Source organism: Oncorhynchus kisutch, linkage group LG13, assembly GCF_002021735.2.
Source record: "Oncorhynchus kisutch isolate 150728-3 linkage group LG13, Okis_V2, whole genome shotgun sequence".
In the NCBI taxonomy this organism is placed as follows: domain Eukaryota; kingdom Metazoa; phylum Chordata; class Actinopteri; order Salmoniformes; family Salmonidae; genus Oncorhynchus; species Oncorhynchus kisutch.
In genome coordinates this window covers 60,016,757-60,037,440 of record NC_034186.2, presented here as the reverse complement: position 1 = coordinate 60,037,440, position 20,684 = coordinate 60,016,757, and the positions used below count along the sequence as shown (strand labels likewise).

Here is a 20,684-nt window from a genome sequence, read left to right as displayed (position 1 = left end):
GTGGGTAGGGGAGGGGAGAGGAGGAGAAGAGAGAGAGTGATGAGAGGAGGGAGTCCACACAATCTGTGAGCTGCAGTGCGGTGACAGAGCTCACTGAGGCTTCAGGGCTATGGAGGAGTGTGTGTGTGTGTGTGTGTGTGTGTGTGTGCGTGTGCGTGTGCTCGTGCGTTCGAAGCGGGGTTAAGGGGGCGCTATTAATAGCCATTTTCCCCTTTCTGTGAGAGCGCACAGGGCTTTTTTTGAGTGAGCCAGGGGCAGAGGATCCTTCATAGAGTAGAGAGCATTGTGCCAGTTGATTTAGTTGACCATCACCATTACAGTCAACATGCTACTGCTCTCACAAATTCTGTCCCCTCGTAAAAAAGCAGTAAATCTATCATGGTGTTAATGTTTCTTTGCAAAAGCTAAAAAACGTCCTACTTTGCTGTACATTGTTAAAATGCTGATGTTGCGCCTTTGCTAAAAACACTAAACATAGGACATACTGTTCACTCACAAAATATCCTAAATGCTAATATAATACTACCAATGCTAAGATCGTTTTCTAATACACATGCATCACTAAATGCTAACATGACTCTACCTTTGCTAAAAAGCCGTACATCTTCCATTGCTATTATACTAACACACTGCCTTCACAGTCCCTTAAATGCTAACTATGTTCCTCCTTGCTTTGCTGAGTAAAACAGACACAGCTCTGCTCTGCGGTCACGGTCCAGCCCTTTTTTAATCATCCCTCTCTCCCTCCTTCCATCTCTCCCACCCTTCCCTCTCTCCCTCCTTCCATCTCTCCCACCCTTCCCTCTCTCCCTCCTTCCATCTCTCCCACCCTTCCGTTGATATACTAAGCAGTTTGTGCCAAGTTAATCTAAAGGCCAAGGAGACACCGGGAGAGAAAGGTTCTCTTTACCCTCAGGGCTACCAGCTGATCTGAAAACAAGAAACAAGCACACAATGAAAAGACCAAAGGGGACAGTGGGAATTTTCCCAAGGTTATGGCTATGTTAACATCCACCTTGAAAACATGAACACGGTAGAGAAAAGGCACCACGACTAACGATTTGAATATAACCACACTGTCAACAAGACACAATGAGTCTTGATATTGGTGGCAGTAGAAATGAAGTGTATCTGCTCAACTGTGTTAAATCTGTCTGACAGTGAAATCTTACAGCTACATCTCCAGCAGTTCCCCAGAAATCTCTTGCTGAGCGGCAGACAGTACTACTGTAAAATGGCAACCAAAGATTCTCCATTTGCGTTCTGTACAGAGAAATGTAACAATGCATCTGTAGCTATGTACCTTTCTATCTTTCATGAAAAAAATTGATGTTCCAAGCACAGTGTCACAATTTCCAAATTCACCACTTTGACTAATGTGGATCTTACTGCTGCTGGATGGGTGCAGCAGGTGTGAATATATTATGGTCATTATCACACACACACATACACACGCACGCACACACACACGCACTCATAAACGCACACACACACGCATGCACTCATAAACTCACACACACACACGCACGCACACACACACGCACGCGCACACACACCCACACACACTGTGTGGTTCCGCCAGAGTGCATCAGGTTGAAGAGACTGGCTCTCTGACAACACTAACAGCGGTCTATTCTGCCTACTAATACAATGGCAGGCAGGGAGGAGGGAACAGCGAGGACACTAGGACCCAGGGGAGGCACAGTGGCATACATGAGAGACGCACTTCAGCCCAAGTCAGGCATGTTGTGTAACAGAGGAGAGACCAAGGGCCTTGTTTCCATACCGGCTCCCCCAACACAGCACGTACAGAGACCCAGTGAGGGACAAAGAGACAGAGAGAGAGAGAGAGAGAGAGAGAGAGAGAGATCGAGATAAAGAGAGAGTCCACACACATGCCGTTCACACAGACACAAACACAAGCATATACGCCTGCCAGAGCACATGTGGGAGAGTGTCACTGCTGGGAGTCCATACTTACACATCCATTACATACGAAAGCATGCACACATACCATTTGTAGACTAGAAAACAACCCACACATGCTTGACTGGATGTCAAATGAGTCATCTCTATGTCAGTGTGATGTGGATGATCAGACACTGACTAAATTTAAATATGAAAACTGCCATTGACAAAATAATCAATATGGACCAGTATGACTTTTGGCCGAACAACAAGAGAGGAGAACGTAATGGTAATGAAGAGAGATTGTTTTGAATCCATTCTCAATCCTGCTGCGCTATAAAAAAACATGATACCCCTTTTAACACCCCATTCAATACGCTGACCTCACTCCCCACATCAAACAAAAAGCAACAAGACAAACAAAATGAATCAAAAAAACATGCACAACACAGCATGCCAGTAAAACGGAGAATGAGTCGAATGTGTTCTGACCATAGCCCTCGTTCATTGTGTCCTTGCTGAATGGCCAAAGAGAGATGGCGTGTTAGGGATGGATTCTGACTGGACATTGTCCCCCAGGAAGGGAAATGGTCACATGAGTAACTTCGCACAGCACACACCATTATCTTAATGAGCCTATGCTATGGTCTCCAGTGTGCAGGATATTCTGCTACAAAACACCTGAACCAAAGCATGTATAGGATTTGGCTTGGATTTCAGAGACGGTTTGAGAATTAAAGGGGACGTTCAGTAGTTACATGGGCAGTGAATCCTAAAGGCCTTGAGATACTGTAAACCCATATAAAGTGTGTTAAAATAATAAGAGTATGGGGAACATTTTATATTAAAGGGATACTTGTGGATTTTGGCAATGAGGCTCTTTATCTACAGTCGTGGCCAAAAGTTTTGAGAATGACACAAATATTACATTCCACAAAGTTTGCTTCAGTGTCTTTTGATATTTTTGTCAGATGGAACACTGAAGTATAATTACAATGCATAATTACAAGTGTCAAATGCTTTAATTGACAGTTACATGAAGTTGATGCAAAGAGTCAATATTTGCAGTGTTGACCCTTCTTTTCAAGACCTCTGCAATCCGCCCTGGCATGCTGTCAATGAACTTCTAGGCCACATCCTGACTGATGGCAGCAAATTCTTGCATAATCAATGCTTGGTGTTTGTCAGAATTTGTGGGGTTTTGTTTGTCCACCTGCCTCTTGAGGATTGACCACAAGTTCTCAATGGGATCAAGGTCTGGGGATTTTCCTGGCCATGGACCCAAAATATCGATGTTTTGTTCCCCGAGGTGCTCCATCATGCTGGAAAAGGCATTGTTCGTCACCAAACTGTTCCTGGAAGGTTGGGAGGAGTTGCTCTCTGAGAATCTGTTGGTACCATTCTTTATTCATGGCTGTGTTCTTATGCAAAATTGTGAGAGAGCCCACTCTCTTGGCTGAGAAGCAACCCCACACATGAATGGTCTCAGGATGCTTTACTGTTGGCATGACACAGGACTGATGGTAGCGCTCACCTTGTCTTCTCCGGACAAGCTTTTTTCCGGATGACCCAAACAATCGGAAAGGGGATTCATCAGAGAAAATGACTTTAACCCAGTCCTCAGCAGTCCAATCCCTGTACCTTTTGCAGAATATCAGTCTGTCCCTGAGAGAAGTGGCTTCTTTGCTGCCGTTCTTGACACCAGGCCATCCTACAAAAGTCTTTGCCTCACTGTGCGTGCAGATGCACTCACACCTGCCTGCTGCCATTCCTGAGCAAGCTCTGTACTGGTGGTGCCCCAATCCCGCAGCTGAATCAACTTCAGGAGACGGTCCTGGCACTTGCTGGACCTTCTTGGGCATCCTGTAGCCTTCTTCACAACAATTGAACCGCTCTCCTTGAAGTTCTTGATGATCCGATAAATGGTTGATATAGTTGCAATCTTACTGGCAGCAATATCCTTGCCTGAGAAGCCCTTTTTGTGAAAAGCAATGATGACGGCACGTGTTTCCTTGCAGGTAACCATGAACTCAATCAGCATGACAGAGTGATCTCCAGCCTTGTCCTCATCAACACTCACACCTGTGTTAACGAGAGAATCACTGACATGATGTCAGCTGGTCCTTTTGTGGCAGGGCTGAAATGCAGTGGAAATGTTTTGGGGGGATTCAGTTAATTTGCATGGCAAAGAGGGACTTTGCAATTAATTGCAATTCATCTGATCACTCTTCATAACATTATGGAGTATATGCAAATTGCCCTCATACAAACTGAGGCAGCAGACTTTGTGAAAATCAATATTTGTGTCATTCAAAACCTTTGGCCATGACTGTACTTTCCCAGTGCCAGATGAATTTGTGGATGCCATTTTTATGTCTCGGTGTCCAGTATTAAACTTTTTTAAAACATTTTTTTAACTAGGCAAGGCAGTTAAGAACAAATTCTTATTTACAATGACGGCCTACCCCGGGCAAACCCGGACGACGTTGGGCCAATTGTGCGCCTCTCTATGGGACTCCCAATCCCGGCCGGATGTGATACAGCCTGGAATCGAAACAGGGACTGTAGTTACTCTTGCACTGAGATGCAGTGCCTTAGACCGCTGCGCCACTAGGGAGCCCAGTATGAAGGGCGATAGAGGTAGTTTCTTGAACTAATGCTAACTAGCATTAGTGCAATGACTGGAAGTCTATGGGTATCTACTAGCATGCATGCCTCATTGCCAAAATCCCGAAGAATCCCTTGAATAGGCTTCCTCTGTGAACTCAAGCTTGCTATTGTAGGGAATAGAGAGATGCAGTCAAAAACTGATAAAGAGAGTGAGAGGGCTAAAGAGAGTTAAGGGGCTAAAGATTGTGAGGGGCTAAAGAGAATGAGAGGAATAAATGCAGTGAAATGACTAAATAAAGTGAGAGGACAAAAGAGAGTGAGAGGGCAAGAAGAGAGTGAAGGGGCTAAAGAGAGTGAGAGGGCAAGAGAGAGTGAGAAGGCTAAAGAGAGTGAGAATGCTAAATAGAGTGAGAGGGCTAAATAGAGTGAGAGGACTAAAGAGAGTGAGAGGACTATAGAGAGTGAGAGGACTATAGAGAGTGAGAGGGAAAATAGAGTGAGAGGACGATAGAGAGTGAGAGGGCTAAAGAGAGTGAGAGGGCTAAAGAGAGTGAGAGGGCTAAATAGATTGGGAGGGCTAAAGACAGTGAGAGGGCTAAAGAGAGTGAGAGGGGAAAAGAGAGCGAGAGGGCAAAAGAGAGCGAGAGGGCTAAATAGAGTGAGATAGCTAAATAGAGTGAGAGTGCTAAATAGAGTGAGAGGGCTAAATAGAGCGAGAAGGGAAAAGAGAGCGAGAGGACTAAATAGAGAGAGATAGCTAAAGAGAGTGAGAGGGCTAAATGGAGTGAGAGGGATAAAGAGAGTGAGAGGGCTAAATAGAGTGAGAGCGAAAAAGAGAGTGAGAGGGGTAAATAGAGTGAGAGGGCTAAATAAAGTGAGAGGACAAAAGAGAGTGAGAGAACTAAAGAGAGTGAGAGAACTAAAGAGAGTGAGAGGGCTAAAGAGAGTGAGAGGGCAAGAAGAGAGTGAAGGGGCTAAAGAGAGTGAGGGGGCTAAAGAGAGCGAGAAGGCTAAATAGAGTGAGAGGGCTAAATAGAGTGAGAGGACTAAAGAGAGTGAGAGGGCAAGAAAGTGTGAGGGCTAAAGAGAGTGAGATGGCTAAAGAGAGTGAGATGGCTAAAGAGAGTGTGAGGGCTAACGAGAGTGTGAGGGCTAACGAGAGTGTGAGGGCTAACGAGAGTGAGATGGCTAAAGAGAGTGAGAGGGCTAAAGAGAGTGAGATGGCTAAAGAGAGTGAGAGGGCTAAAGAGAGTGAGAGGGCTAAATAGATTGAGAGTGCTAAATAGAGCGAGAGGGCTAAAGAGAGTGAGATTGCTAAAGATAGTGAGAGTACTATAGAGAGTGAGAGGGCTAAAGAGAGTGAGAGGGGAAAAGAGAGCGAGAGGGCTAAATAGAGTGAGAGGGCTAATTAGAGTGAGAGGGAAAAAGAGAGCGATAGCGATAAATAGAGTGAGCATTTTAAATAGTAAGAGGACTAAATAGAGTGAGAGGGCTAAATAGAGAGAGATAGCTAAATAAAGTGAGAGGGCTAAATGGAGTGAGAGGACTAAATAGAGTGAGAGGGCTAAATAGAGTGGGATAGCTAAATAGAGAGAGGGCTAAATAGAGTGAGAGGGCTAAATAGAGAGAGAGGGCTAAATAGAGTGAGAGGGCTAAATAGACTGAGAGGGCTAAATAGAGTGAGAGGGCTAAATAGAGTGAGAGGGAAAAAGAGAGTGATAGCGATAAATAGAGTGAGCGTTTTAAATAGTGAGAGGACTAAATAGAGTGAGAGGGCTAAATAGAGTGAGAGGGCTAAAGAGAGTGAGAGGGCAAGAAAGTGTGAGGGCTAAAGAGAGTGAGATGGCTAAATAGATTGAGAGGGCTAAAGAGAGCGAGATGGGTAAAGAGAGTGAGAGGACTAAAGAGAGCGAGAGGACTAAAGAGAGCGAGAGGGCTAAATGGAGTGAGATGACTAAATAGAGAGAGATAGCTAAATAGAGCGAGAGGAGAAAAGAGAGCGAGAGGGAAAAAGAGAGCGAGAGGACTAAATAGAGAGAGATAGCTGAATAGAGTGAGAGGGCTAAATGGAGTGAGAGGGGTAAATAGAGTGAGATGACTAAATAGAGAGAGATAGCTAAATAGAGTGAGAGGGCTAAATGGAGTGAGATGACTAAATAGAGAGAGATAGCTAAATAGAGTGAGAGGGCTAAATGGAGTGCGAGGGCTAAATAAAGCGAGAGAACTAAATAGAGAGAGATAGCTAAATAGAGTGAGAGGGCTAAATGGAGTGAGAGGGCTAAATAGAGTGAGAGGGATAAATAGAGTGAGATAGATCAATAGAGTGAGAGGGTTAAATGGAGTGAGAGGGCAAAATAGAGTGAGAGGGCTAAATAGAGTGAGAGGGCTAATTAGAGTGAGAGGGAAAAAGAGAGTGATAGCAATAAATAGAGTGAGCATTTTAAATAGTAAGAGGACTAAATAGAGTGAGAGGGCTAAATAGAGTGAGAGGGCAAAATAGAGTGAGAGGACTATAGCGAGTGAGAGTGCTAAATAGAGTGAGAGGGCTAAAGAGAGTGATAGGGATAAATAGAGTGAGCGTTTTAAATAGTGAGAGGGCTAAAGAGAGTGAGAGGGAAAAAGAGAGTGAGAGGGCAAGAGAGAGTGAGAGGGCTAAAGAGAGTGAGAGGGCTAAAGAGAGTGAGGGCTAAATGGAGTGAGAGGGCTAAATAGAGTGAGAGGGAAAAATAGAGTGAGAGGGCTAAATAGAGTGAGAGGGCTAATTAGAGTGAGAGGGAAAAAAGAGAGTGATAGCAATAAATAGAGTGAGCATTTTAAATAGTAAGAGGACTAAATAGAGTGAGAGGGCTAAATAGAGTGAGAAGGAAAAAATAGAGTGAGAGGACTATAGCGAGTGAGAGTGCTAAATAGAGTGAGAGGGCTAAAGAGAGTGATAGGGATAAATAGAGTGAGCGTTTTAAATAGTGAGAGGGCTAAAGAGAGTGAGAGGGAAAAAGAGAATGAGAGGGCAAGAGAGAGTGAGAGGGCTAAAGAGAGTGAGAGGGCTAAATAGAGGGAGAGGGCTAAATAGAGTGAGAGCGAAAAAGAGAGTGAGAGGGCTAAATAGAGTGAAAGGTAAAAAAAGAGTGAGTGGGCTAAATAGAGTGAGAGGGCTAAATAGAGTGAGAGGGCTAAAGAGAGCGAGAATGCTAAAGAGAGTGAGAGGACTATAGAGAGTGAGAGGACTAAATAAAGTGAGAGGGCTAAAGAAAGTGAGAGAGCTAAATAGAGTGAGAGGAGTAAATAGAGTGAGAGGGCTAAAGAGAGTGAGAGGGCTAAATAAAGTGCGAGGGCTAAATAGAGTGAGGGCTAAATAAAGTGTGAGGGCTAAATAGAGTGAGATGAGTGAATAGAGTGAGAGGACTAAATAGAGTGAGAGGACTAAATAGAGTGAGAGGGAAAAAGAGAGTGAGAATACTAAATAGAGTGAGAAGACTACAGATCGAATAAACAAGGAGGGAAAGACAGATAAGGGAACCGGAATAGAGAGAGTGTAATACATTTAGAATAATTGACAGCAGGCTGGCCATTAGAACCATCTTACCCAACATGCCCTTGCTTTCCTCTGACAGACACATGTCCTTCTCTGCGCTGGGCAGCACAAAGCCCACCACGAAGATCTCCACACCGTCCGCCATCAGCGCCAGCCCCAGAACAAAGTACAGCGTCCACTGGAACTTCCCATGGCCACACTCCTGTAGGATGGTCTCGTACTGCTGGGCCAACTCCTCCTGATCCTTCCTCCTCTCTGCCTCGAACTGGGCCAGGTCCCTGATCTGAGCTTGGGGGGCAATCCCGTCCACCGGTACCGTTTTTCCGGACTCTGCCCGGGGGATTCCCTGATACTCGCCCTCGTAGATCTCATCGTCTTCGTCGTGACCTTCCGTGGAGTCGCTGTGGCCGCCCTCGTCGTCGTTGGCCCGGCTGTCGTTGCGGTAGTAGCCGTCGCCATCTTGGCTCTGCTGCACGGGGTAGTCGTCATCGTCGTCCTCTTCCTCGAAGCGCTTGTACGAGCGCTTGGTGTACTCGTCGGCCATTTTGTCCACACTGCGGCCCACCTTCTTGCCCGCCTGCTTCTTCACCACCTTGGCGATGTCTTTGGCGCCGCGGATGAAGTCCTGCCGTCCGTCTCGTCCATAGTCGTCGTCCATCTTAGCTCTGGCGGTGAGGTTGGTTGCTGCTAGGAATGGGAGATATCAGGAGTGGCACAAGAGCATGGGTGTGAACTGGGGATCTCTGTGGATCTGGAATTCAGCGCCACGGACAGCTCTTCTATCAGCTACAGCCAGAATATTTTCCTCCAAATTGAGACCTGGAATGAAAGAGAGGATTCTGTTAGAATGGCACCTCCAACAGTGTAAAGAAACTGCGCAGCATCAACTGTCCATCACAGTTCTCACTCATTCTCACTCCAACTTCCAATCAAGAAATACAAACGATGGTGTTTCCATACTGTTCCAATTTTCACAAGAGTATACACCTGCGTCTGTACATGACAGCTGGCCGGTGGCACCTTAATTGGGAGGATGGGCTCATAGTAATGGCTTGAACGGATAAATGGAATGGTATCGAACACATCAAACACCTGTTTGATACCATTCCATTCACTCCATTCCAGCAATTATTATGATCCGTCCTGCCTCCTGTACTGCACGTGCCACAGAAAGCCAAACTCAAGTGAAGTCAGTAACCGCATGGAGGTTCTCAATACCATTATTCATGATTCTCAACAAATGGCCTTATTCCTATGGCTGAACCCAGTCAGCCCACCTTATCTGACCCAATGTAATGTCCTTAATAAGTGGACATGACAGCTTTAAGTAGAAAACGACAGAAGAGCTCTTGTTCAAACTCAGTGGCCTACATTGATTGAGCACCAGTTATCTCATAGGTCTCTCCCAGCCCATCCACAGGTCACAGCATGGCATTTCCAATGGCTCTCGGCTTGAATCAAACCTTCAAGGGAACATACTGCTACACTGACGGCCCAGTTAGGAGCACTGCAATTACATTTGTTCCCAGGAAGTCTATAAAGAGACATTATTACTTCATGTCCGACAATCTGGAGAACGGGGTGATATAAGCCTATATGTCTAGCAGATTAATGCATTAATACGATGAGCTACAGTAGGCAATTAGGTAACACTACCAGTTTCTTTTGGGAGATAGCTTAGTCCTTCAGCGATATCACTTTAAAATCATCTTGTGGAATTCAGTGAACTGATGTGGCGTGGCAATAATGTTTTCTTAGTATGTCTATTGTGGTCTAGTATGTGTCTAGTGGGTGTCTAGTGAGTGTCTAGCGAGTGTCTAGTGAGTGTCTAGTGTGTGTCTAGTGGGTGTCTAGTGTGTGTCTAGCGAGTGTCTAGTGTGTGTCTAGTGTGTGTCTAGTGTGTGTCTAGTGGGTGTCTAGTGTGTGTCAGGTGAGTGTATAGTGTGTGTCTAGTGGGTGTCTAGTGTGTGTCTAGTATGTGTCAGGTGAGTGTATAGTGTGTGTCTAGTGGGTGTCTAGTGAGTGTCTAGTATGTGTCAGGTGAGTGTATAGTGTGTGTCTAGTGGGTGTCTAGTGTGTGTCTAGCGAGTGTCTAGTGTGTGTCTAGTGAGTGTCTAGTGTGTGTCTAGTGGGTGTCTAGTGTGTGTCTAGCGAGTGTCTAGTGTGTGTCTAGTGAGTGTCTAGTGTGTGTCTAGTGTGTGTCTAGCGAGTGTCTAGTGGGTGTCTAGCGAGTGTCTAGTGTGTGTCTAGTGAGTGTCTAGTGAGTGTCTAGTGAGTGTCTAGTGTGTGTCTAGTGGGTGTCTAGTGTGTGTCTAGCGAGTGTCTAGTGTGTGTCTAGTGAGTGTCTAGTGTGTGTCTAGCGAGTGTCTAGTGGGTGTCTAGCGAGTGTCTAGTGGGTGTCTAGCGAGTGTCTAGTGTGTGTCTAGTGAGTGTCTAGTGTGTGTCTAGTGTGTGTCTAGCGAGTGTCTAGTGGGTGTCTAGCGAGTGTCTAGTGGGTGTCTAGCGAGTGTCTAGTGTGTGTCTAGTGAGTGTCTAGTGTGTGTCTAGCGAGTGTCTAGTGAGTGTCTAGTGAGTGTCTAGTGAGTGTCTAGTGTGTGTCTAGCGAGTGTCTAGTGAGTGTCTAGTGAGTGTCTAGTGTGTGTCTAGCGAGTGTCTAGTGAGTGTCTAGTGAGTGTCTAGTGAGTGTCTAGTGTGTGTCTAGTGAGTATCTAGTGTGGTCTGGTATGTGTCTAGTGAGTGTCTAGTGAGTGTCTAATGAGTATCTTGTGTGTGTCTAGTGAGTGTCTAGTGTGTGTCTAGTGAGTGTCTAGTGTGGTCTAGTATGTGTCTAGTGAGTGTCTAATGAGTTTCTAGTGAGTGTCTAGCGTGTGTCTAGTATGGTCTAGTATGTGTCAGGTGAGTGTCTAGTGTGTGTCTAGTGAGTATCTAGTGTGTGTCTAGTATGGTCTTGTGTGGTCTAGTATGTGTCTAGTGAGTGTCTAGTGAGTGTCTAGTGTGTGCCTAGTATGTGTCTAGTGAGTGTCTTGTGTGGTCTAGTATGTGTCAGGTGAGTGTCTAGTGGGTGTCTAGTGAGTGTCTAGTGTGTGTCTAGTGAGTGTCTAGTGTGTGTCCAGTGAGTGTCTAGTGTGTGTCTAGTGAGTATCTAGTGTGGTCTGGTATGTGTCTAGTGAGTGTCTAGTGAGTGTCTAGTGAGTATCTAGTGTGTGTCTAGTGAGTGTCTAGTGTGTGTCTAGTGAGTGTCTAGTGTGGTCTAGTGAGTGTCTAGTGTGTGTCTAGTGAGTGTCTAGTGTGTGTCCAGTGAGTGTCTAGTGTGTGTCTAGTGAGTATCTAGTGTGGTCTGGTATGTGTCTAGTGAGTGTCTAGTGAGTATCTAGTGTGTGTCTAGTGAGTGTCTAGTGTGTGTCTAGTGAGTGTCTAGTGTGGTCTAGTATGGTCTAGTGAGTGTCTAGTGTGTGTCTAGTATGGTCTTGTGTGGTCTAGTATGTGTCAGGTGAGTGTCTAGTATGGTCTAGTATGTGTCAGGTGAGTGTCTAGTGTGTGTCTAGTGTGTGTCTAGTATGGTCTTGTGTGGTCTAGTATGTGTCTAGTGAGTGTCTAGTGAGTGTCTAGTGTGTGTCTAGTGTGTGTCTAGTGAGTGTCTAGTGTGTGTCTAGTATGGTCTTGTGTGGTCTAGTATGTGTCTAGTGAGTGTCTAGTGAGTGTCTAGTGTGTGCCTAGTATGTGTCTAGTGAGTGTCTTGTGTGGTCTAGTATGTGTCAGGTGAGTGTATAGTGTGTGTCTAGTGAGTGTCTAGTGTGTGTCTAGTGAGTGTCTAGTGTGTGTCTAGTGTGTGTCTAGTGTGTGTCTAGTGTGTGTCTAGTGTGGTCTGGTATGTGTCTAGTGAGTGTCTAGTGAGTGTCTAGTGTGTGTCTAGTGTGTGTCTAGTGTGTGTCTAATGTGTGTCTATTGAGTGTCTAGTGAGTGTCTAGTGAGTGTCTAGTGTGTGTCTAGTTAGTGTGGCCCCTTGTCCATCATTCTCACCCTCTCCTCACGCTCATTCTCTGTCACTCCTTCCCTATCTCTGTTTCTCTCTCTCCCTCCCCCGGCTCTCTCTCTCTCTCTGTTATTTGTGGGTAAGGATAATTGGTTCTCAGCTTCACTCTGTTCTTTCTGTTGTGTATTCCTCTCCTTGTGGCCCTATCGGCAACACTAACCTGACTGGGCTGTGCCGTTTAACCTCCCAAAGTCTCTCTGCTCTTGCTAGAGTCTCCAGAGATAGCAGGCAGGTTAAACCTTGACCCGGAGAACAAGGAGAGAGAACAGTCTAAATCTGGCAGCTGAGTGGTCTGCTCTTTTCCCTGCACCTCTGTCACCATTAACACACACAGGTCCGTCTAATTTGTCTCACAGAGGAATACAGCAATACAGCCAAGGGAAACAGATGCAGTCAGATTGTCAGATTACTATACAGTATCTTTAGAGAGAAAGTGTGCACACTGTTCATTGAAATCCCGGCACAATATATAGCCCAGACTACTATACAACCTTAAAATGTGATGTTTCTTTAGTGAATACTAATTTGATTATCTCCGAAATGTGACTGCATGTTGTTAGTTTGATAATAACACCCATCTGAAATGGTGGTGTGTAGGAGACAGTGTGAAGCTGATCCCTTGATAGAGTGGTGTTGGTGCCCACTGTGGCTGCCTAGTGCTATTGGATTCTCTGGCCCTTTGAAGAGGAGGAGACACAGCAGGAGAAGAGAACAGGCCTCAGGGAGGATCCATAGACCATAGCTGAACCCAATGACCATGCACACACTCTGAAATATTGTAACAGTCCCCACCCTTCTTTGGTTAGTGGCCCCCCTTTTATCTGTTAACACTATTTTACAGTGCTATTTCAGCTAGTACCTGTTAGACAAGGGGTACTCTCTGGTGCTGTGATTCAGTACCTGGTACCTAAAAGGCACATACGTAACTACCAAGTCAACTGTGTAACAGGCTACTATTACAGCCTTACCAAACGGACTACTTCCTGTACTGTATTAGAAGTGTCCTGGTTAAGTAGCATGAGATCAGATGGGATAGAAACTGGAGGAGATGAGGGAAGGGGTTGGGGGGGGGGGGAGGGGGTGGAGGGCTGGGGAGCAGCTCACACAACAGACTGGCAGAGATCACTGAACCCAAAGGTCTTCTGGGAAGACTGAGTTTCCAAGAAACACTCACTTAGACTGAAAATGAACCCCGGAAACAACAGCCGCTATATCAGTCATCTATGACCTCTGTCTTTTCTACCAAGTCAATATAGCGTGGCTATATACAGGGGGTACCGGCCATTTGATTAGATGTTCAGGAGTCTTATGGCTTGGGAGTAGAAGCTGTTTAGAAGCCTCTTGGACCTAGACTTGGCGCTCTGGTACCACTTGCCGTGCGGTAGCAGAGAGACAGTCTATGACTAGGGTGGCTGGAGTCTTCCTCTGACACCGCCTGGTATAGAGGTCCTGGATGGCAGGACGCTTGGCTGCGGTGATGTACTGGGCAGTATGCACTACCCTCTGTAATGCCTTGCGGTCGGAGGAAGAGCAGTTGCCATACCAGGCAGTGATGCAACCCGTCAGGATGCTCTTGATGGTGCAGCTGTAAAACCTTTTGAAGATCTGAGGACCCATGCCAAATCTTTTTTTTCTCCTGAGGGGAAATAGGTTTTGTCGTGCCCTCTTCACGACTGTCTGGTGTGCTTGGACCATGTTAGTTTGTTGGTGATGTAGACGCCAAGGAACTTGAAGCTGTCAACCTGCTCCACTACAGCCCTGTCGATGAGAAAGGGGGCGTGCTTGGTCCTCCTTTTCCTGTAGTCCACAATCATCTCCTTCGTCTTAATCACATTGAGGGAGAGGTTGTTGTCCTTGCACTACACGGTCAGGTCTCTGACCTCCTCCCTATAGGCTGTCTCATCGTTGTCGGTGATCAGGCCTACCACTGTTGTGTCATCGGCAAACTTAATGATGGTGTTGGAGTCGTGTCTGGCCGTGCAGTCATGAATGAACAGGGAGTACAGGAGGGGACTGAGCACGCACCCCTGAGGGGCCCCCGTGTTGACGATCAAATCAAAATCAAATTTATTTATATAGCCCTTCTTACATCAGCTGATTTATCAAAGTGCTGTACAGAAACCCAGCCTAAAACCCCAAACAGCAAGCAATGCAGGTGTAGAAGCACGGTGGCTAGGAAAAACTCCCTAGAAAGGCCAAAACCTAGGAAGAAACCTAGAGAGGAACCAGGCTATGAGGGGTGGCCAGTCCTCTTCTGGCTGTGCTGGGTGGAGGATCAGCGTGGCGGATGTTACCTACCCTTGCCACCTAGGGGTCGGCCCGTCAGGAAGTCCAGGAACCAGTTGCAGAGGAAGGTGTTTAGTCCCAGGGTCCTTAGCTTAGTGATGATCTTTGAGAGCACGATGGTGTTGAACTCTGAGCTGTGGTCAATGAATAGCATTCTCACATACAGGTGTTCCTTTTGTCCAGGTGTGAAAGGGCAGTGTGCCGAGCCATAGAGATTTCATAATCTGTGGATCTGTTGGTGCGGTATGCAAATTGGAGTGGGTCTAGGGTTTCTGGGATACTGTTGTTGATGTGAGCCATGACCAGCCTTTCAAAGCATTTCATGGCTACAGACGTGAGTGCTACGGGTGGGTAGTCATTTGACAGGTTAACGTAGTGTTCTTGGGCACAGGGACTATGGTGGACTGCTTGAAACATGTTGGTACTACAGACTCAGACAGGGAGAGGTTGAAAATGTCATGAAGACACTTGCCAGTTGGTCAGCGCATGCTGGTAATCCATCTAGCCCTGCGGCCTTGTGAATGTTGACCTGTTTAAAGGTCTTACTCACATCGGCTGCATAGTACGATTCAATCTTAGTCTTGTATTGATGCTTTGCCTGTTAGATGGTTCGTCGGAGAGCATAGTGGGATTTCTAATAAGCTTCCGGGTTAGAGTCCCGCTCCTTGAAAGCTGCAGCTCTACCCTTTAGCTCAGTGTGAATGTTGCCTGTAATCCATGGCTTCTGGTTGGGGTATGTACGTACAGTCACTGTGGGGACGTCGTCATCGATTAACTTATTGATGAAGCGAGTGAGTGAATTGCTGTACTCCTCAATACCATCGGATGAATCCCCAAACATATTCCAGTCTGTGCTAGCAAAACAGTCCTTTAGTTTAGCATCTGCTTCATCTGACCACTTTTCAATAGACAGAGTCACTGGTGCTTCCTGCTTTAATTTTTGCTTGTAAGCAGAAATCATGAGGATAAAATGAAGGTCAGATTTGCCAAATGGAGGGCGAGGGAGAGCTTTGTATGTGTCTCTGTGTGTGGAGTAAAGGTGGTAAAGGAGTAAAGATCCCTCTGGTTGCACATTTAACATATGCTGATAGAAATTAGGTCAAACTGATTTAAGTTTCCCTGCATTAAAGTATCCAGCCACTAGGAGAGCCACCTCTGGATGAGCGTTTTCCTGTTTTCTTATGGCAGTATACAGCTCATTGAGTTTAGAGCCAGCATCGGTCTGTGGTGGTATATAGACAGCTAATACAGATGAAAACTCTCTAGGTAGATAGTGTGGTCTACATCTTATCATGAGATACTCTACCTCAGGCAAGCAAAACCTCGAGGCTTCCTTAGATATCGTGCACCAGCTGTTGTTTACAAATATACATAGGAATTCGCACCATGTCTTACCAGAGGCTGCTGTTCTATCCTGCCGATAGAGTGTATAACCTGCCAGCGGTATGTTATTAATGTCGTCGTTCAGCCACGACTCTGTCAAACATAAGATATTACAGTTTTTGAAGTCCCGTTGGTAGGATATACGTGCTTTCAGTTCATCCCATTTATTTTCCAGCGATTGAACATTGGATAACAGTACGGATGTCAAAGGCAGATTAGCCACCCGTCGCTTGATCCTCACAAGGCCCCCTGATCTCTTTCCGCAAAATCGCTTTTTTTTCTCTCCTGCGAATGATGGGGATGAGGGCCTGTTCGGATGTTTGGAGCAAGTCCCGTCCGACTCATTAAAACAATAATAATAATCGCTGTTCTGATGTCCAGAAGCTCTTTTCGGTCATAAGAGATGGTAGCAGCAACATTACGTACACAATAAGTCACAAAGGCTTCCATTAACAGAAACTGCGACACTGAAACATGGTTGCATGTCAAGATAAATTATTTAGATTGCATTGAATTGCATGTTAATATTCTCTACATATCATGTCCTCTCCTTGTTCGCTGCTGGGCTAATATAGGCCAGAATATTGTATGTGGATTTGCTTCATCCACTTCACATGGTAAAGTGTGCATTAGGTGCCACCAGAGTGGTACATAGAAACCTGATTTCCATATAAATGGCAGTGAGTGAGATGGCCCCTACTGGCCCTTGAAATCCCTGCCTCTGAGTCAGACCCTATCTGCTAGCTACAGATGTAGGATCTTAATCTGATCACTCTTTTGTTGCTGAGAATTTTCCTGCACAGCATGAAATGCAAACTTGTAGTGTATTTGAGTTTTAAAACGGCTTCTAAAGTTTGTAATTTCCACTTTGAAATTTCAGACTTGATTTGACCTTACGAAAAAATGTATCAACCCCTACAAAAATGTCCATTAATTAATTATAATCCGCATAATAATTCACATTTCCTGTTGCTGTAGGATTACTTTCCTGCTGTAGCAAACTGGCTCAAATTAAGATCCTACATCTGTATGGCTCGGGAATCCTGAAGCCATTGCATTTAAACCAGGGTCCATTGTACCACAAGCATCTTTCATGGAAGAGAAAGCACAAGAGAGACAATCTTCCATTCCTACTGAACAGAGCTTGATGTGCAGGTGGGAATATGAATTGTGGTAAAGCCAAAAGGCAGAAGTACTTGAAAAACATAAGGAGGTAAATATGAAATGGAAATCCTCCTGTAGGACCTTTGGCAGGTGAACAAGAGCAGACATACAGTATGCATAAAACATGAGACTTGCTGTAACAAGCAGGTTTCCCAGGAAGGGAACAACCTTGTGGTTGCATTACACATGGAGTTAGTGCGTAAAGAGGAGGAGAATAGTTATATATGCTGATTTGTATGCCAGCAGCCTCTCTAAGAAGACAACATTGAATACATTGAATCATTGCATACTTTGACAACAGTATATATTCATTGGCAATGATATTGGAAATGTGGGCTGAGAGGGAATCCAATGAATCCATGTTGATATGAATTATTTTCAAAGAAGAGAAAATGATATCATTTGAAACAGACAGACAATGTATCAGAATATGTCGCCATGCATAAAAACTGTTGTCCCTTGTGCCTGCCTGTATTGGTGGAGGAGTTTCCTGCCTTAACATCATTAGTGGTTAATGGGCCATAGTTTACAAGGATCCTTACACAGAATGACTCTGTTGGGAGCTGTCTGCTTTGGTAAGACATCTCAATCTAGCAACCAGAGGACATATTCCATGTGTCGTCAGAGAAGATGAATGAGGCCCACCCAGAGGACATATTTAGTTCTGTGTTTGGATAAGAAAACGTGACACTAAAACAGAAGAATAAAAGCTGTATTAAACCTCCCCCACCTACTGAAATATAGTTACTCCTTACTGCCTTAAAGGTCTAACCTCTGCTCCTGATCTTTAATAGTTTAAGAGGGCTATTACTCACCTACCCCATTCTAGAGACCTTACTTTAATGGTCCACTGAGCTAGGCTATTCTATAAAAGAGCTGCTCCAAAACCAAAAGCATATTGTATCATCTCTTAGCAATCCAAGATCTTCAGGGCACATAAAACCGCCCACCTCTGCTCTTGGTCTAGAGATCTTGATCTTCACACAGCGCCTCAGTCAATCTTCTATCCCTCTCGGAGACACCAGCCGGTTGGCTGGCTGTCCTTTGTCTCCATGGTCACGACTTCAGGAGCCACTCACTACTAAATGCAATGAGCTAGCCATCACCATCAGATTTCTCTTTAACCATCCCCACTACTGATAGATATGAGTAGGTACAGATAGACTCTTTAGCCTGGAATAATAAACCATTCTCTACTTGAGAGTTATGCTGCATCAAGTATGTGGCTGTTAGTACTAAAAAAAACGTGAACTAATCTGTGAGTCATGATGTGGACATTTGGCCACAACAAGACAGAAAATCCGTTTGGAAATATGCAACAACAAAGGGCTTAATATACGGGATAAACAGCAAGAAAGTCGATAAGATAACAATGTAATGAGTTATTCCAAAGTAAAGCACAACTCCTATTGGGCCTGGCATCTTCAATGAAGTGTAAATTGATAATAAATTAGGTGTCCAAAGGGAGCCGGACCAAAACCCCAGCTGTCGTTTGCCAGTGATGAAAGACTTAATTATTTAAACCTATTTCCTTCTAGTGAGCTGAGAGGATGCCAGGGGGTCAGTGGAGCTCCTCTCTACACCACACACGAAACCGGAACAGAGCAGCAGCTTGCTCACAATAAAAGAGAGCAGAGAGAAACAGGAAATAACCTACCCTGAAGCTAAGATAACGCTAGCTAGCACGTTAAAACTGAGGCAGTGCACTAAAGCGGAACAGCCTTTTGCTCTGGCTGAAGCTACTGTATTTGCTTAACTTAAAAGGCCCTACCACGGCTAAAATACAGCTAGTAAATTTAGACTCCAGCATTGGGCTAGGCAACAGTCAACAGCTGAAGTTGTGTGGGTCAATTTCCAATCAAATCATTGCTAATGCTAAGGAGCATTTGCTAAATGTGATACAACACTGTCAATTTCCACCCTAAAACCATTGTGCTAATGGTAATGGAGGAATATATGCTGAAGTTAAAGACAACAACAAGTTCAGACAGTTTTGTGCCAGAAGGGTATGTCACCGTGGCTTAAAACAATTCTAGTTTAGTGCTAATGCTACCAGGGCTATTAATCCACCCAAGAAAGTTTATGAGTTGGAAAAACGATGTATGTTAAAAGAGAATACTAGAGACATAGGCCCAACTTTATGTCATGCAGTATAAGGTGTGAGACAATCAATAAAAGTCACAAGTCAATGAAAACAGATACAATGGAGTAGGCCCTATAATTCAATATAAGGCTTGTTTGCACAGTACAGTTGTCTGGCTGGCTGTCCAAAAGCCTTGTTTGTTTAATCACAGTACATGAGACCCTACATACCTTTCGGTGTATACATTTGTACAGTAAGCTGTATCGATCTTTGTGCACAGTGTCTCCCTCTGTTCAAACAATGGAGTAAGGAGGGAATATGATGTTTCCGTTTCAGTCGACTCTCTCTGACTCCTCTGTTTACAGTTCACTGGAGCACAGATTGTCAGTCACTCTGCCAAGGACAAGAGTCAAGATCCCATTACAACATGGCATGAGTGGCTTGGGGAGTCTGTGAGTAAAAGCTAACTGTTGTCATATATCCTACTAGTAAGAAAACCCTTCCACAGGAAACCCACAACTGTGCTGAATAGGGACACTTCAATTTAGCCTTTGGCTACACTTGGATAAGCTAGGTGAATGTGCATATAAATCGGTCATTTAAATCCACTTCAAACAGATCTCCATTTGACAATGTGGGGTATATATCCACCAATGAGAGAAATGCACGTGATAAAGGAGTGATATTTTATTCAGCGGAGGCTTTCTAAACATTTACGGGAGACAGGGTTGCCGGGGAGAAGTCAGCCAGTAATGGAGTAAGAAGATGGATGACAGTAGGACTAAAAACACCAAACAGATAGATAGTGCACTGTATAGACAGGTCTCTACTCTCCCACTCTAATCATATCCTCCTGACTCAACTGTGGTTTGATGAAATCCCACAGATTCTATATGTGGTAAGACAACTCAATTTACTTCCACGGGAGTATAGTTTGCCTCAACAATATAGTATTGTTTGGCTGTCCAATACAGTAGTCTGGCGGGTGCTTACATGAACTAGCTAATCAGGAAGATTATCCATAATGCTCTGGATGGAGTTTACAGTAAAGTATTATTTGAGGACAGAAGAGTGAATGAGATTGGCTCTTCATGGATGTTTTGATCTACAGAGTTTTTGTGACAGGGTACAAACAGCAGGGCTTTAGCATTGTGTCAAGGTTACATCTCTCTAGGGATGCATATACAGTTGAAGTCGGAAGTTTACATACACTTGGAGTCATTAAAACTCGTTTTTCAACCACTCCATACATTTCTTGTTGACAAACTATAGTTTTGACAAGTCGGTTAGGACATCTACTTTGTGCACGACACAAGTCATTTTCCCCAAAATTGTTTACAGACAGATTATTTCACTTGTAACTGTATCACTATTCCAGTGGGTCAGAGGTTTACATGCACTAAATTCACTGTGCCTTTAAACAGCTTGGAAAATTCAAGAAAATTATGTCATGGCTTTAGAAGCTTCTGATAGGCTAATTGACATAATTTGAGTCAATTGGAGGTGTACCTGTGTATGTATTTCAAGGCCTACCTTCAAACTCAGTGCCTCTTTGTTTGACATCATGGGGAAATCAAAAGAAACCAGCCAAGACCTCAGAAAGAAAAAAAATAATAATTCCAAACTCCTGAAGGTACCACCATGGGACCCGAGAAGAACGTACTTTGGTGCGAAAAATGTAAATC

General features: G+C 44.7%; 1 protein-coding gene across 1 annotated transcript in view; it reads right to left on the bottom strand.

Annotated features, from left to right (window-relative positions):
• Positions 1–20,684, bottom strand: part of LOC109887216 (synaptic vesicle glycoprotein 2A) — a 49,874-nt gene that overhangs the window by 17,581 nt on the left and 11,609 nt on the right. Inside the window, exon 2 of the mRNA XM_031786755.1 lies at positions 8,102–8,869. Within this exon, the coding sequence (XP_031642615.1) occupies positions 8,102–8,708 (607 nt within the window). The 5' untranslated portion in view covers positions 8,709–8,869. The remainder of the gene's footprint in view (positions 1–8,101; positions 8,870–20,684) is intronic.